This window comes from Etheostoma spectabile, chromosome 4 (genome assembly GCF_008692095.1).
Source record: "Etheostoma spectabile isolate EspeVRDwgs_2016 chromosome 4, UIUC_Espe_1.0, whole genome shotgun sequence".
NCBI classification, from domain to species: domain Eukaryota; kingdom Metazoa; phylum Chordata; class Actinopteri; order Perciformes; family Percidae; genus Etheostoma; species Etheostoma spectabile.
The window spans coordinates 15734941-15750327 of record NC_045736.1 but is presented as its reverse complement, the minus strand read 5'-3'; the positions used below and the strand labels follow the sequence as shown (position 1 = coordinate 15750327).

General features: G+C 39.1%; 3 protein-coding genes across 10 annotated transcripts in view; 1 reads left to right on the top strand and 2 right to left on the bottom strand.

The window, feature by feature from the left end:
- The first annotated feature begins 288 nt into the window (after nucleotides 1–288).
- Nucleotides 289–5572, top strand: c4h3orf18 (chromosome 4 C3orf18 homolog). 4 transcript variants are annotated; one of them, XM_032514834.1, is made up of 6 exons: nucleotides 289–713; nucleotides 1500–1913; nucleotides 2168–2193; nucleotides 2651–2780; nucleotides 3289–3323; nucleotides 4070–5572. In XM_032514834.1, exons 2-5 carry the CDS (start codon nucleotides 1656–1658, stop codon nucleotides 3292–3294), a joined length of 420 nt encoding a protein of 139 aa, XP_032370725.1. In that variant the 5' UTR covers nucleotides 289–713; nucleotides 1500–1655; the 3' UTR covers nucleotides 3295–3323; nucleotides 4070–5572. The 4 variants fall into 4 exon arrangements, with proteins under 4 accessions (XP_032370725.1, XP_032370724.1, XP_032370722.1 ...); XM_032514833.1 differs by having other exon boundaries at nucleotides 3289–5572; XM_032514831.1 differs by lacking the exons at nucleotides 289–713; nucleotides 3289–3323; nucleotides 4070–5572 and adding an exon at nucleotides 2963–3275 and having other exon boundaries at nucleotides 1486–1913; nucleotides 2651–2814.
- mst1 (macrophage stimulating 1) overlaps nucleotides 3123–15387 on the bottom strand; it is a 29378-nt gene continuing 17113 nt past the window's right edge. The window contains exons 19-20 of one of the 2 annotated variants that reach the window (XR_004331826.1): nucleotides 15190–15192; nucleotides 3123–3137 (exon numbers count right to left, since the gene is read on the bottom strand). The gene's annotated coding sequence lies outside the window, so the exon portion shown is untranslated. The remainder of the gene's footprint in view (nucleotides 3138–15189; nucleotides 15193–15387) is intronic. The other variant, XR_004331825.1, reaches the window with a different exon arrangement.
- On the bottom strand, nucleotides 5662–15198 carry si:ch211-161c3.6 (high mobility group protein HMGI-C). Of its 4 annotated transcripts, none has more exons than XM_032514835.1 (6): nucleotides 15101–15198; nucleotides 12146–12315; nucleotides 11536–11619; nucleotides 9865–9915; nucleotides 9697–9732; nucleotides 5662–7921 (listed from the first exon to the last, which is right to left on the bottom strand). In XM_032514835.1, the coding sequence occupies exons 2-6, from the start codon at nucleotides 12248–12250 to the stop codon at nucleotides 7838–7840; spliced, it is 360 nt and encodes a 119-aa protein (XP_032370726.1). In that variant the 5' UTR covers nucleotides 12251–12315; nucleotides 15101–15198; the 3' UTR covers nucleotides 5662–7837. The 4 variants fall into 4 exon arrangements, with proteins under 4 accessions (XP_032370726.1, XP_032370728.1, XP_032370727.1 ...); XM_032514837.1 differs by having other exon boundaries at nucleotides 12146–12269; XM_032514836.1 differs by having other exon boundaries at nucleotides 12146–12359; nucleotides 15101–15192.

Here is a 15387-nt window from a genome sequence, read left to right as displayed (position 1 = left end):
TATATTTGGTCTACAACATTTTAGCTGTACAAATGGAAAGGTGTGTAACAACATTTGTGATTTATGAATAACTGTACAGATCCTCTACATTACAGTAAAACAGTGATTTGTTACTGTCTGTTTTGTTAACGAGTTTGTTTTTTTTAAGAGTAAATTCAGACAATTGAGAGTTAAAGAAAAGACACCATAGGGTTAATTTCCTTAGAGCTGCCACCCGGATGCAGTCATTCACATGGGTCTGACAGCATCTGGTGTGCAGAGCCATTCAATCCTGTTCTCATCCCTGCAAAGCCGAATAGACAGCTGAGAGAGCCAACTGCATCTATCATCTTGAAGCCATTAGACCAATTGCAGGGTGGTAGGGGAGGGAGGTCTCTGTTTGCAGCATCCCTGGAGCAGCCCCTGTTGTGTGAAATACAAGAAAGGGCAAGACGGGGAGGAAACCAACGAGGAGGCAACCGGAGAACGGGAAGGGGATCTATTGGAGGCTGCCGGGATAGGGTTACTCTGGTGTGTGGAGTCCATCTTCACAGAAACACGGCTGTTTTGTCAATGTAAATAGCCTGTGCAGTACCTATATTGCTAAAGGGGGAAGCAAACGAGGAGGGGCAGCCGCTGGAGAAAATGCTGCCTCTTCCAATGAAATCTTCCCCTCTCTAGCTACCCCGGCCTGCCGCAGATCACCTCTGAAGTCATGCGTGTTGTATATTAAGGTAGGCTACGTATGCATCTCTAATCTGAGAGGAGGACACATGGAGTACTGTAGGATCTGATCACGTTGGTGGGATTAGAATCTCAGCTGTTTGAGCAGGACTAAAAATAACATGCTGTGTATCACTAACACAGTAATAAGACCATAACATAATTTAAACAACGAAGTTTTGCTTGTTGCAGTGCAGGGGTTAATTAGACAACAGCAATGACTGAATCCAGTCTTTGGTTTTCATTGGTTGTTTGCTTCAGCTGCACATGTTCCTCATTAAGGGCACATAAGCAGACAGAATGCACTAAGGAGAGAGGAATGGAGCTCTTAAGACTCACAATATATGTACACCTTCGGGATACATTGCTCCTCTCTCTTATGGGATGTGTACAGCGTATGTGTGTGGGTGGGGAGGTGCATCTGCGGGGGCCAGCACATTTCCTCCCAGTGCACGCCACGGTACAGTATGAGCGGTTAGTATTCCTCCGTATTTTATCAAGTTTGTTATGCCACTTATCGCCTGTGCCTTGCTACCCACATCCTGCCCCAAAATATCTACCGCAACCCCTCTGGCACAATCAACCGTGGTTTGAATGAAATAAAAGGGTGATGTGTGCCAAAATTCAAAAGTTTGAATTTTTTGAATATACAAATAATCACTGCACAGAAGCAAACTGGAAATGATATTTTACCATTTTGGCAGAAGAATAATTACTTTACCTGTATCAAGGATCCCTACAATAACCCTTTTTTAATTATGTACTGTTTGGTCTTTTGTTTTCATTTTATCCTCCAGATCACATGGCCAAAGCATCATTAATGCCTCAGCAGACCCCAAACCAGAGGGAAGACGCCTGTGTTGACCATGAGCCGCGCTAGAAGCTGAGCGACACATCAGCGTTCACACAGAGATTGAAAATACATCCTTCAGTTCAAACTGTTACACCTGACCATGGCTGTGACTGCAGCTGAGACAACTACAAGTTTTCTTTCCACAACTGCCACGGCCACCCCACTTTCCTTTCTCTCGACGAGAAACGCCAGAGACAATGTCACCTCCAGAATGTCATTAATGACTGTTACTATAACAACAAACGAGACCAGCTTCAATGCCACCACGTTTCCAAAGGCGGTGATTGAGGGCTCGGGAATGGGAATGGTGCTCTTACCCTTTGGCATCATCACTGTCATTGGCTTGGCAGTGGCAATTGTAAGGAATCATTTAGATATCATCCCAAAAATAGCTTTTGAATCAATAGAAATTATATTTTCTCTGAATGAACTGGAATGTCTTGACCTCCTGGATTCTGTACCCAATATCATGTTTACATTTGTTTATATTTGTCTTGAGAAACAAGTATACGTCACTCAGTCCTCTACTTTAGTTTTGACAAGTTACTTCTATCGATAGCACTGCTTTTTTGTCATTCTGTCTTTTGTCATTCATTATGTCTTTTTTCCTAGATGCTGTATATTCGGAAACGGAAGCGGTAAGTTTACAAAGATGTTTTGTGCCAAAACCAACCTTAGTTTACGACATTCCAATTAGTTTCAGTAATTCGACCAAGAATTTGCACCACTAAAACATATCAAGGACAAGGCAATTTTGCAGGTTATGTTGTGACCCTGTCCTGTAGAGGAAAAAAATACAACTGAAAACCACAACCATGACAGGGGGCCGGTTTTAAAATCTTGTTAAAAAAGCTATATTATTTTAGTTTATTTTGTGTCCACAGCATGATACATATTGCTACACAAACAGACACAATTTATTAAAAATAATGTATTATACCATCAAAAGATTACTGAGATAACATTGTAAATACTTCCATAGGTGGAAGGTTAGTAGGGGCCCGCAAATGTTTGCCCATTTTTAACCAAGTATTTGCAACGAAGCATCATTTCTTAATGTTTACTGGTCTTCACCTCTAAACTCTTGTCATAAAGGTTGGAGAAGCTGAGACACCAGCTTATGCCCATGTACAACTTTGACCCGGCTGAAGAACAAGACGACCTGCTGGAACAGGAACTACTGGACCACGGCCGGGAAGGCAGCATCACAGGTCCCAATGCAAAGGTAAGGTTCTCACAGGAACCACTGTATCTCCGCTGTCTTAACCCTTATGTTGTACTCGGGTCAAATTTGACCTGTTTTCAGTTTTTTTATCATAAAAAAAGCACCCACAGCATTGAAAAAGTGACAAAAAGGTCAGAAAGAGCGATAATAATGTTTCATGGTTGACGGGAAGACAACACAAGGGTTAACTAGAATGAAAGTGCTCCCATTTAGACCACAAGTGGTAAATGGCTTGATGACCACAAAAGCCACGACATCATCAATAACCCACACCTTTATCAAAATGCTCCAGTATGGTGCAGCGATTCTTCTGGCTTGTTGTTGTTGTTGCATATGTTGTTATTTTTGATATAGTCACTATGTTTTCCATATCACAGTACACCTGTGCTTTATTTTAGGCAACTGCTACTTTTCATCAGTTTATTTTGTTCCATTTATAGATGTAAATCTGTAACTGTCCACTTCTGTTTTTTTGTCATAATTTATCTTTTTTTTAATTTTTTCAAAGTTTTGACAATGACATAATGGTAACAGGAAAACATGGTAAAGTATCACCTGAGTGTCTTTTGAACCATCTCTTTTAAACCTTTTTTTTCCCACAATCCTCATTCTTTCATTATTTCAGTATCTCAAACAATAACCAGTAGGTTAGATGTTTGCAATGTGTAATGTTTATCATTTCATATAAACTAATCTATATTAAAGTATGCTAACAGAGGACACACACCAACACAATCAAAGCATTTCCCTTGGAAACTACACCTATATTATCTTTCATCCTTTCCTTTGTGTTCCTTCAACTTAATACTTTAACATCACATTTTCCAGGGGCCACATGCACAAAAGTATGCAAAACATCACCTTTTTTATTATTATTATTTTCAAATAAGTAGACCTTGGTTAAGATTATTTAGTCAAACCCTTATTGAGCATTGCATTGCAAAACAATATGTGTCAATCAGCCCTACAATTAATTATCAACGAATTGTTAGACTGCAGGTTGGCATTTTTAATATACTGGTAAATTTATTACATACCCTAAACGATTTGCATACTATGGTTTTTTTACATGTGGCCTTAGATTCTAACACATTTTCTCCGGTTTCAGTAGTCAGTCATACTCTAAATCTGTAGGTTAATTTAGCTGTTTTGATGGTTCTAAAATGAACAAAACAGAATGTCGCACTGGGACAACTAGTTGTCATCACCATTCCTTACAATCCAAGGCTGGATTTAATGTCACTAATAGTTTTGTCTCCCATCCATCCTGCTGCCCATCTACTCTGCAGACTCTCACAACCTCCCAGGGGACCATGCAGAGGCCCAGTCGTCTGGTCTTCACAGATGTAGCCAAAGCTCTCAACGCTTAACAGCTCTCTTCCATTAGTTGGTTCATTGATATACAGACTGTCTCTCAGGAAGGAAAACAAAGGGACAACTGGACTATTTTTTGGAACAACTGGAGCTTTGGTGAACGTTTTCCTCACGACGACACAGTACCTGTAATGGGTGTGTTTTTCAACAACAACAAACAAACGTAAGGTGCATGTATGATGAGGGAGCATAACGGGAAACGTCACATATAATCTTGCACTGTTGTCATTTGGCACACAAATGCAGTGTAATGCACTATTCTTGAATCATGTTGTGTCATTGCTGTTACAATGTTTGGTAGCTTGTCAGTGAAGTTCTTCTGAGCTTCAATCTCTACTACCATGTTTGATAAGAGAGTGTTATACTGATTTTGTGTTCTTTTGTCACTGACAAGCTTGAACTCCGGATGTGTTACCATCCTTATGTACCCTTAGGTAAAGTATTGTTTTTGTCTGTATACATTAAAACTATTGAAACCAACTTGAAAAAGGGTGTTGTACAAATCTATAACAAAAGAGAGTCGATAGGTGCGATATTTTATTAATAAGCGATAAAGAGGCAGAATAACACAAATCACATGGTAAAGGATCATAACAAAAATATATATCACAGGTTTGTGAGTTGTATTAAAGAAGTGGATGAGGACACATCAATACCAACTACAAAATGGGGTTAAAAGTAAGGCAGAAAGGATGATTTCTCAAGTTACACTTCAACTTTTCAATAGTTGAAAATAGATCAAGTACGGTATGTAACTAATTATCACTAGCAGTAAGATATCAGAACAACATTGTCCCCATATAGAGAGTAAATATCCAGACAGAGCTTGTGTAAATAACAAACATTATGGTGAAATGAATGTAGGGAGATGAGATGAGTGGACTACAACAGTACTAGTTTGATACTTATTTCAAGATTTCATGATGCACATCGCCTGGTCTGATGGAAAAGGTCAGATACAACACACTAACTCATTTCTTCAGAGATGTCCCAGGCTTGTTAGTTTTCAGAGGTAGTCCAGATGGCAAAAAAAAGTAAAGTCAATGCAGATGAACAAGAAAATATACCTGTATGTAAATTAATTAAGCTCCTCTGGCAGCAATTTAGTCAACAATGCTGAAATACATGAAAGGTATTGGGATACAACATATCAGTGATACAATTGGCAAGTTTTAGGTGGAGGAAACACTCGATACATTGATAGGTGATATTCAAGTCATGTAATAAACAACTAGTAAGTGATACGTAGTTCATGATGGATCCATGTCTACTACATATGATGACACAATGAATGAATCTGAGGAGCTTGAAGTATTTGCAACAGGCTGTCTGTCAGTTTAAGTGCAACTATCTTGACCAACAATGTCTCAAAAACATTTTTGTGAAAACAGACTGCAGGCTAGAATCCCATTTTATTTTTTAAAAATGTTCAAATAAAAGAATTTGGTAAGCTATATATAAAAAATACTATTACTGATTCATTACAGATAAAACTTACCAGTTTATAAATGAGTTAACCTTAAAGTGTGGTTTTGTACACAATTTTTACACAATTTTACACTAAAATTTAACACAGTCAGGGGGTTTCCTGCAACAGCCTCATTTGGTCACTTGGTAGGAAGATGTTACTAATAAACACTTTTACTGAGTCAGTTTATATTTTGTTTCTACTCATGCTTCTATTACACTATTTTTGCATTCACTCGTCATACTACCTTTTGATAGCCAAATAGGAAAGGTAGGAAGAACGTGGACCCTTTTTTGTCATAAATTGGTAAAACAAAGATAAGGTTACTGATGCAGTGTTTGCTATTAACCATGTTGATTCAGACATTGTCATTCATAAGATATCTGTTGTTCTGTTGTCTTGTTGTTTACCATATAAGGGACATGTATTTCAGCACTGTGTGGTCATTTGCTGCCCTTCCTTTCAAATCACACAAATTAAGAGTATCACACATACAATTTACAGTGTACAAGTCAGAAAATACATGAAGTAGTAAAAATGAGAAATGAGTAACAGAACAGCCCCCCCCCCCCAAAAAAAAGAAAAGAAATTCATAAGGAACTACACCCTAAAAGAAAGTATTTTATCAGATTGGCTGACTTTTATTTCCCAGGAGAATAAACCAAGTCTCACTTCAGCTTTTAACAAATACAGTTGTTTTTAAAATAAATGACACTGCGGCTTTTATCTGTAATTGTACAAATTCTTTGTGTTTGTATGTAGGCTTGAAAACCCTTTGCCTGTCTGTGTTGTGTATCTGCAAATGAACGTGTGCGTGTGTGTGTGTGTGTGTGTGTGTGTTTGTGTGTCTAGGGCGTTGCTGTTGAGGGAGTGGAGAGTTACTTAGTTGGAGATCTTTTGTGTTACTGAGGTAGTATGAGAGATTAAGAAGCTGAGGACAACTGAGGTTTAAATGAGGTCTTTTTGTCAAGGCATACTGGTAATGTCAAATACAGATCAGAAATGCACAACAAACACAGCACAATAATTACTGAGTAGACTGACAGCATGTTCCTGAATAGCTTTGTACCTGAGGTTTCAATATGGTGTAAAAGCACTGTAATAGTAAAATCCTGAGTGTGGTAAAATGACACGTCAACGCTGTTGCTGACTAAAGTATTTATGAAGGGTTTCTTTCCAAAAATGAGACATCCATTTAAACCTTTGGGTGTTTTTTTTCTTGCTGCTGGTTGGAAGGTAAAACCGAACTCTTGGTTAAATTGACAATTGATCTAATGTAATTCTTTGCATTTTTTATTCTGAGCAAAGAACATAAGATCTTTCTCCCCTCCAAAATTGGATATTTCATTTTGGAAGAAAACTCTTCAAGTCTACGAATCTTCAAGTCAGAGCACCATGTTTATGTTGTAACATTGCGAAAAATGTCACTGTCTTGCTCCCATTTCACGTGAGGATTCATGACACTTTAAAAACATGTTTCAATAACCCCCCCCGCCCCCCTCTCATTTTAACCCGCAAGTCTGTCCATCAAGCAGGCATCCTTAACGCAATAGTTTTTTGGTAAATATGCTTCTCTGCATTCTCGCCTGGAATTAGATGACAAGATTGATACAACGAAGAATGCTTAGCTTAGCATAAAGACTGGAAACAAACAAAACCCACCTACCAGCACCTTTAAAACTCAAAGGCACATGCCCTCTGTAAACAAAAAAAGGCATTTTTCCACTTTGTGTACTTATCAAACAACTTGTTAATTAATGAGCAGCGCTTTAGAGGTGCTGGTAAGTAGATTTTGTTACCTTTGGACAGAGCCAGGCTAACTATTTCTATTTGTTTCCAGTTTTGTGCTAAGCTAAGCTAACTAGCTGTTTACAATAGCTCTACCTCACACACAATCTTATCAATCTTCTAATGCAACTCCCGGCCGGAAAGTGAATAAGCGTATTTCCCAAAAAGGTGAACTATTCCCTTAAAAAACATGTCCAAAGATTTAATTATTCAATGTTAAAACAGAGTTTGTTCACCAAACTCTTACAGTGAACCAATAAAACCAGGATACAATATCCGGTCGGGAGCAGAAACCACTGCAATGATTGTGTGTGTGTGTGTATGTGTGTGTGTGTGTTTGTTTATGAAACCCAGTCACCGATAGGAGTCAGACAGTACCCCTGTTTGTTTGAGGCCAAACCTTGAGGTAGGTAGAGAGGCACCCTGTCTACTCCCCTTCCTCCTGCGCTGGAACCTGAGATGTTGAGGGCTCGAGCTGCGAGGGACCCTCTTCAGCCTCTTCTGAAGAGCCCTGGAACATTAGGGGGAACAAAAAAACACTGTCACTTTGTCTGTCATTGTCATATCTCTTTCAGTCTAGTGACTCATTGCGCACAAGGTAATGAATCAGTACAAGAAAGAGCACGAGAATACAAGAATGAGTGTTAAAATTTCATTGAGCGATTGCGTGCGGGGAAGTAGGTCCAGCTGTCAGACCTAGAAATGTGATGAAGACGACGGTTATATCAGGAAACCAAGAAGACAGAGGAAGAGAACAGTTAGATCAGGTTTCCCCTCTCTACATTGACTCATTCTTCCCCTCAACAGTTTCAGTTCTTGAAGCATCTTGGCAAACTGCTCAGAGGAGAGGATGCGATAAGGCAGACAAGGGGCATCAAGAAAACTGCCCGCTTTGGTGACAACTGTTGTGCAATGATTTTTGTTTGAAAAATGTGTTTAAAAGAACCAACGTTTCTCAGAAACACTGTGCGTACTTTCACCAAAACTGGATGTCACAAAAGGATGTTTGGAGGTGTATCTGGGGAATTCAGCACCGCCATTTGTGCATTTTTTCCAAGAACTCCTCATATCCTCATGAAGTCAGTTTACGTAAACCGCAAGGAACATGTGCTTTGGTTGTTTGCTATTCACGTCAAATGTGCCTGAAGCCACAGCAATTTTAGCAGTTTTATATTTGTCTTATAACACATGGTGTACTAGATTTAAAGATATATTTCTTACAAACACAAATAAGTGTATGTACTAAGATGGAATGTGGCATGCTACTAAGATTGTGCTATAGACTAATGTGTAACAAAAATGTAAATACGAAATATAAATACATACAAAATAATGTGCATACATCACATGTGCATATATGCCATGTGCAGGGCAGTGCAAAGGATTTGCTGTAGACAATGTATTAGCTGGAGGATGCACAGAGGTCAGAGGAAAGAAGCTTTTTCTTAAGTCTGTGTGGGGTTTGTGGTCGTGGAGGCCAGAGCCAGAGCATGGCACCTGGAATAGTTTAGACTAGTATGATTTTGTGTGAGTGGGTCTAAAAATAATTAAGACAACGTATATGAATGTAATAGCATAAACTCAGTTACTAGTTTACTTCATCTAGTTTAAATTATTCCATTGTAAAACAGCAACCTGGTAGCTAAAATGAGGACATTTGTTGTATGTCATCACCCTCTCTTTTCATGTTTCTTGTCTTGTTTAAAACACCTCTCGGTATAATGAACTGCATCAGTCCTTGCTAGGTATATCTAATAAACTGGTAACTATCAAAGGATAGCGTGGTCCGAAGGCCATGGTTTGTTGGCTGCAGCCCCACTATAACGGGTTCAAAGGGCTTTGAATGTAGTTTAGTTTTGATGTACATAAACCCTGTGCTTAACAAGCATAAGATATTCATGAATAGTTAAATGAGATCAGCTCTGCCTTTACACACCCCTTATCATAAATGTGACTGATATTAGTCGAAAGGTAAAAATGTGTGACACAAACTGAGATTTCTGTTCAACTGAAGGTTTGCTCCATTGCTCCATTCACAAACTCTCAAAGTGACTTCAGCTTCAGTTTAATGTAATGACTAATTAGGAGGGCACATGTTCATAAGCTAAAAGGATTTCATGTTTTGTAATGATTTAAAGATTCTGCAACAAACTGCAGCTCATTATAAGACATTTTAATCAACTAAAACACAATAGGTTTTCTGTTGAGGGAATCTGTGGTTCAAAGTGCTACATCAGAACAAAACTCGACCACCCTACAACCTTTTAAAGATTTGGTTTTCCTCACCTGCTGCTTTTCAGCTACTTGAACTACTTTCTGGGGCTGTGGAAAGAGAGGAAACAGAATTAATTTTTTTACATGAAAGAAAGGCTGCCGTGTGTCGAACTGTAAAGCTCCAGCAGACATCCGAGGCTTTGGACACCATGTCTCTAACTGTCAACAATTGCTCCATACCCATTTCCTTGGTCGCCCACGTGGTCGTTTCTCCCCAACGGGCTCCACTTTCTAAGAAAGAATAAATTAATGGTTTAAAGGAGGTTTCACATTTCAACAGTCCTGTCATACAGCACTGATCACTAACTAAGATTAAGAGCTCATATGTTTTCATTTGATTATTGTAATTTTTAAGACTTTGTGAGCAGAACAAACACAACTACAGTCTTTAATGATGAACAGGGACAGAATTATCTTTCCTCTCAGTCCAATCATCCCTTGAAATGTCAACATGTGCAGTACATGCAGAGCTGTTTATTTCATAAAATCCTGCACACGCAACAGTGTTTACTGTGTGCCAGAGTAAAATGATTTTAAACACTCGGATAGTACAATATCAACATCTAAGTGAACATACTTTTGGCATATTTGCTCTAAAAAGCATGTTCCATTTTCCAAAATTTCAAAACACAAGCAATTGATTTGTGTGATTGGCAGCGCAAGTTCAGTTGTCTCCAGAAATAGTGATGAAGCTAAAAAAAAAAAAGATGTCCATTCCAACAAAACAAATTAAATGTTAAAAAATGACTGTAAAAAAAGGTTTCACATTTGTATAAAAAGACTAGTTAATTTACAGTGTTATACATCAACTACATGCTACAAATGTACAAACAGTGGCATTACAACAACTTCTTCTCCTGAGACAAGATTTAGCAAAACTACAATGGGTATCTTAATCTTCTGTATACTAACAAATTAAAATACAATTTAAAATAACAATGCAAGATAGAAGATTGCTGATAATGATATATTTCAGTGCATGTTTGCACAGGTGTACAGTAAATTCATATTTGAACAGCTATCATTAAAAACGATGGCACACAAAATGCCAGTAAACCCCTTTAAAACGCACTGTAAGCTTTTTAATATCCCACAAATACACAAAAAGAGACAAGTGTATTTGTCAGTGAGTGTTTAGGATATAAGTGAATTTAGAAATGCTTTCTTTTTATTGATTGGAAATGAGATCCAATTAGTAAGAATGAGCTTGATCATTGTCGCTTTAAGCACAATGGCGGAAAAAGTATCCTTTAAATGTCCCATGGCGTGAACATTTCACTTAATGAGTTTTGTTAACATTATTAGGTGTCCCCCCAGCCTGTCTATGGATCTCCCGTGGCTACAAATGGCGATAGGTGTAAACTGAGCCCTGGATAGCCAGCTCTGCCTTTGAGAAAATGAAAGCTCAGATGGACTGATCTGGAATCTTGCCCCATATGAGGTCACAAGGGGCAAGGTTACCTCCCCTTTCTCTGCTAAGCCCACCCAGAGAATTTGGCCGCCCATGAGAGAGAGAGACATCATGGCTTTCAAACGAGTAAAGTGGCAGTTGGTCAAGGCCACACCCATACCCTAATCCTAACCCAAGGTTGTTTCAACCAAAGTAAGAAGTCACAGATACATCCAAATTTACTAAAAATATTTTTTTCTTGTGTAGCTGTACTGCGTAGTTTGTCTCTCCCCCATGAGGAATTCTAGGTAATGACAACAAAACTGTCAGCGTGTCCACATGATACAAGCCATCCTTCCTCCACGCAGTTGCAAGTAGCCAGGGAGGAATGGAGGATTAAAAAGACATGATAGACTGATATACTGCAGACACAAGGTGTGACAATTCTGATCGGTTTCAACCTTCAGTGCAGTTCTGGGGCCTTTGTTCTTGCTGCCTTTTGGTCGTCCTCTCGGTCGCTTTGGAGTTGGTGGTCCAACAGGCTCCTGTAGAGAGATGTGGATCCATAACTAACCAGTGAAAAACATTTCCTTAATTGAGTTGTTTTCTACAGCCAGAAAACAGACACATCCTTAACTAGGTTTGTCTTTCAGAATTACTTTTCAGTAGATGCTTAACCCTCCTGTTGTCCTTGGGTCAAATTTGACCCGTTTTCAAAGTTTTTATATAAAAAGATATGGGATTCTTTTAACCAAAATTGCCCCAAAAGAACATGAATGGTTTCATATACAAAACAAATTGTGATTATCAATCAACGTAAATTTTTCTGATCCTAACTATTTGTCAAAATTATTCATACTTTCCAGGTTTTTTAACTAAAATGTGAAGTAAAAAAAATAATATGAATTAGGTTTATTGACCATTAAATCCAAAAATAAGTGTAAAACTAGTGGTAATAAGTTTGAATAAAGCTGGCTAAGAAGATGTGATAGTTTGTTCTTCATATGTCCAAAACAGACGGACAACACAAAGGGAAAGGATAAAATTGATCTGTGAAGACGGAAGTCCTACCTGCTGCTGTTTCCGTGGCCGACCCCTGCCTCTGCGCTGAGGCTCAGGAGGTGACTGGGCAGTGCTCGACTGGGGAGACGGCTCTTTGGTCCCACTGTTACTCATGCCTGCGTCTGTCCACCTGCTTCAAAGAGTGAGGGCATCAAAGCCTGGAGGAGCAGCCCCGAGGGCTTAAAGAGGAGAAGACCTGAGTATCATGAGCTGGAGATGTGAGCTAAGAAACATGAAGAAAAAAAATGCTACTTTCGATTACAGGAATCATCTTTGAAGACTCTGGAATAATTAGCTTTATTATACCACTTCAAATCTCCTTTATTTTTGCACAATTACCACAGCGACTTTCAATCAGTGCTTAATATCACTGACAGGATCATTCAGAATCACACAGGATTCTTTTCCAAGAGCGAGCGTGGGAAGTGCTTATGCATAAGCCTTGGCACCAGGTTCATCGGAACACAAACAGGGGTCTGGCAGACGCAGGGAAACATGAGAGTGGTGTCCAGCGACTAAAAGTAGCACAGATATTCACAACTCAATCTACCATCCAAAATCTGCATTCGCTCTACTGTACGCTGCCTTTCCATCTGCCCTCTGTGAGGTATTTCTCAATGGGGTTGTGCATGTTGTAGGGGTGCTGATGCTGTGACAACTTTTACTGTAAACCGTGTGCAAATGAGACACAAATAGAACTTCTACATGCAAATCTTAATGGAAAGAATCACGACAACATAAAACACTATGGACAGTGGACTTTAGAGCTGCAATGTTTAGTCAATTAGTCGCAACTACTTTGATAATTCATTCTTGATTGCAGACATTTTCAAGCAAAAACGTTCTGTGGATTCTCAGTTTTGATGATTTGCTGCTTTGTTTGACTTATAGTAAACTGAATAATGTAAGGTTTTGGACTGTAGGTCACAAAAAGACATCATCTTGGGCTTTTTATTAAATTTAGATGGACATTTGTCCCAATTTTCGGACATTTTACAAGAAAATGTCTTAATCATTTAAATACTTCATTAAATGATCATCACAGAATGTCAAAAAATAGTGCCCCAAAAGCACAGTAGGAGACCAGGGACAGTTCAACACCTTGTTACACCTTGAATTCCTCCAATCAGAAACAACCTAGAGGGATGACACTCACTGTGCTCATGCTCAGTTAGTTTCCCTACATTCTTGCTAAAAAGGGAGCCACATTGAAAACTTCCTCTACAAAAAGTGTTTTTTGCGGAAAAAAAGAAAATACTTTACTTTCTGATGTACTTTTTTGGATGCTGTTATAAAATCAAATGTCTACGAATCCAAACAATTATTATTAGAATCACTGTTTTGTAAGCTAAAAATAGAAATGGCTAATAAGTGTTAAACTAGCGGTCAAGCAAGCTCACATGAGATGAAAACATGGTTGGTGCTACCTCTCTGTTGTTAAGAATGTTTAAGTTCATGTTTAAACTTTTTTGAGGTGTTCTACTCATTAAATCATTTTCTCTTGCATTATAATTTGACGGCTTCACCTATTTTTTTGTCATGTAGTATGAAAAAAAGGTAATCATTAGGCTACTTAAAAACATGACGTGAATTGTCACAATCACATGACATATACATAATATTTCCCATTTTGAGTATATGATTGATTCATTATGTATATTTTAGACATGTTACAACCGTCCATGACATGTTTTACAACTGTCCCTACACACTGGGACGATTGTAACAGTGTTGCAACCTGTACATATTTCATAAAGTTACTTAAATACATTGCTTCAGCAGTTGGCAGATTGATTGGCAGAAGTTTATAATATAAAAAAATTGGTTATTCCAGTTTAAATGGTTCTTGATGTAGGCCTATTGCTAAAAATTGCAAAAAGTGTTACAATTGTCCCTGGTCTCCCTATATTCAGGTTCCTATCACATAAGACAAAAAGGCAGCAAATCCTTTCATTGGAGAATTAGAGACTATAGAACAGTTGGCATTTTGTGCTTGAAAACGGCTGAAACGATTAATCAATTAACAAATCGTGGTCGGATTAAAAGCACCCATGTTGATGTACAAACACTATTATGCCTTTATGACATCATATTTCCGGTAACTTCCGAAAAAGTAGCCAAATATAATATTTAGACTACTTTTTATTAAGAAAGTAAACCACAAATGTCAACTTTAAACTGGCTGTTGGTAATGTAATGTCCCAGGGTGGTCGTTTACCATAAGGTCTAGCTCTGTAAAGAATGTGCCAAACGCTAATTGCCAGCACAGCCTATCAAAACGGTCGCACTGAAGCAGGAAGTCGGTGTCATTTGAGAAATCTACGTCCTCGTTGAAAAGATTTAAAGCCAAACGAGACGCACAACGTCGTTTCGTCGCTATTAAACTGATTTCCCGACCGACACAACAAGCGTCCTGCACTTCTTGTGCAGCGGCAGACCGTCCGCTTCTGTGTTTGGCAGTCATGTACTGGGACTGAATGTACCTTTTGCATACGGGTGGCAATTGCAACCATAAAAACACATTCTTTTACAGCCTTTAGAGAAGGTGCGTAAAGCGCTCGTGCAGCGAGCCCGTGAGTTCAAACTTTCCCGACTTTGGGTTGACTAACTGGCACATGTAAAAACGCCATACAGTCGAGGCCGTCAGTGTTTTAAGTCTGCTCTGAATACACATCCCCCTTCTCCCATCACTTGCGCAATCGATCTTTAATGTGTTGGGTTTCGCAGTGATAACAGGTCCGCCGAAGTGGACGAACCCGAAGAGCTGCAAAAAACGTAACCAAGAAGGACAAAGGGCGAGGAACACAGGTGCAAAAGCTCTCCTATCAAACCAGCTATGAACACACAAACACCCACACGTAGGCTACATACATTCAGGCTATAGGCTCCATGTTCAGGCTGAGTGCTCCTGTTCATGCAGGCAGCGCCAAATGCAACAATGAGATCCGAGAGAGTTGAACTTACCTTGAGACGGTTTGCAGTTTTACCTGGAAGTTCACACAATCAGCTCACTTTGTGCTCCTGCACAACTATAAAAATCCTAGTGTATCGACCGTCTCATTGGTTGGATTGAGATGGTAAACTCTCTCACTCTCACTCTCTCACTCTCTCTCTCTCCCTCTCTCCCTCTCTCTCTCTCTCTCTCTCTCTCTCTCTCTCTCACACACACACACACACACATTCCCTCTCTCTCCTCCTCTAATCGGAAATGTGTGTGTGATCCCCCCAGACGTCCAGTCACGAATACCCCA

Bases quoted from the DNA above. Each gene is read 5' to 3' on its own strand.
- c4h3orf18 (XM_032514831.1), top strand. From the start codon at position 1,656: ATGGCTGTGACTGCAGCTGAGACAACTACAAGTTTTCTTTCCACAACT. The intron at 2,194-2,650 runs GTAAGTTTACAA...CTTGTCATAAAG, and splicing joins TATATTCGGAAACGGAAGCG to GTTGGAGAAGCTGAGACACC. The intron at 2,815-2,962 runs GTCTTAACCCTT...AGACAACACAAG, and splicing joins GGAACCACTGTATCTCCGCT to GGTTAACTAGAATGAAAGTG.
- si:ch211-161c3.6 (XM_032514835.1), bottom strand. From the start codon at position 12,250: ATGAGTAACAGTGGGACCAAAGAGCCGTCTCCCCAGTCGAGCACTGCC. The intron at 11,620-12,145 runs GTAGGACTTCCG...ATCTCTCTACAG, and splicing joins GGCCACGGAAACAGCAGCAG to GAGCCTGTTGGACCACCAAC. The intron at 9,916-11,535 runs GTTGAAACCGAT...ATTCTTTCTTAG, and splicing joins GCCCCAGAACTGCACTGAAG to AAAGTGGAGCCCGTTGGGGA.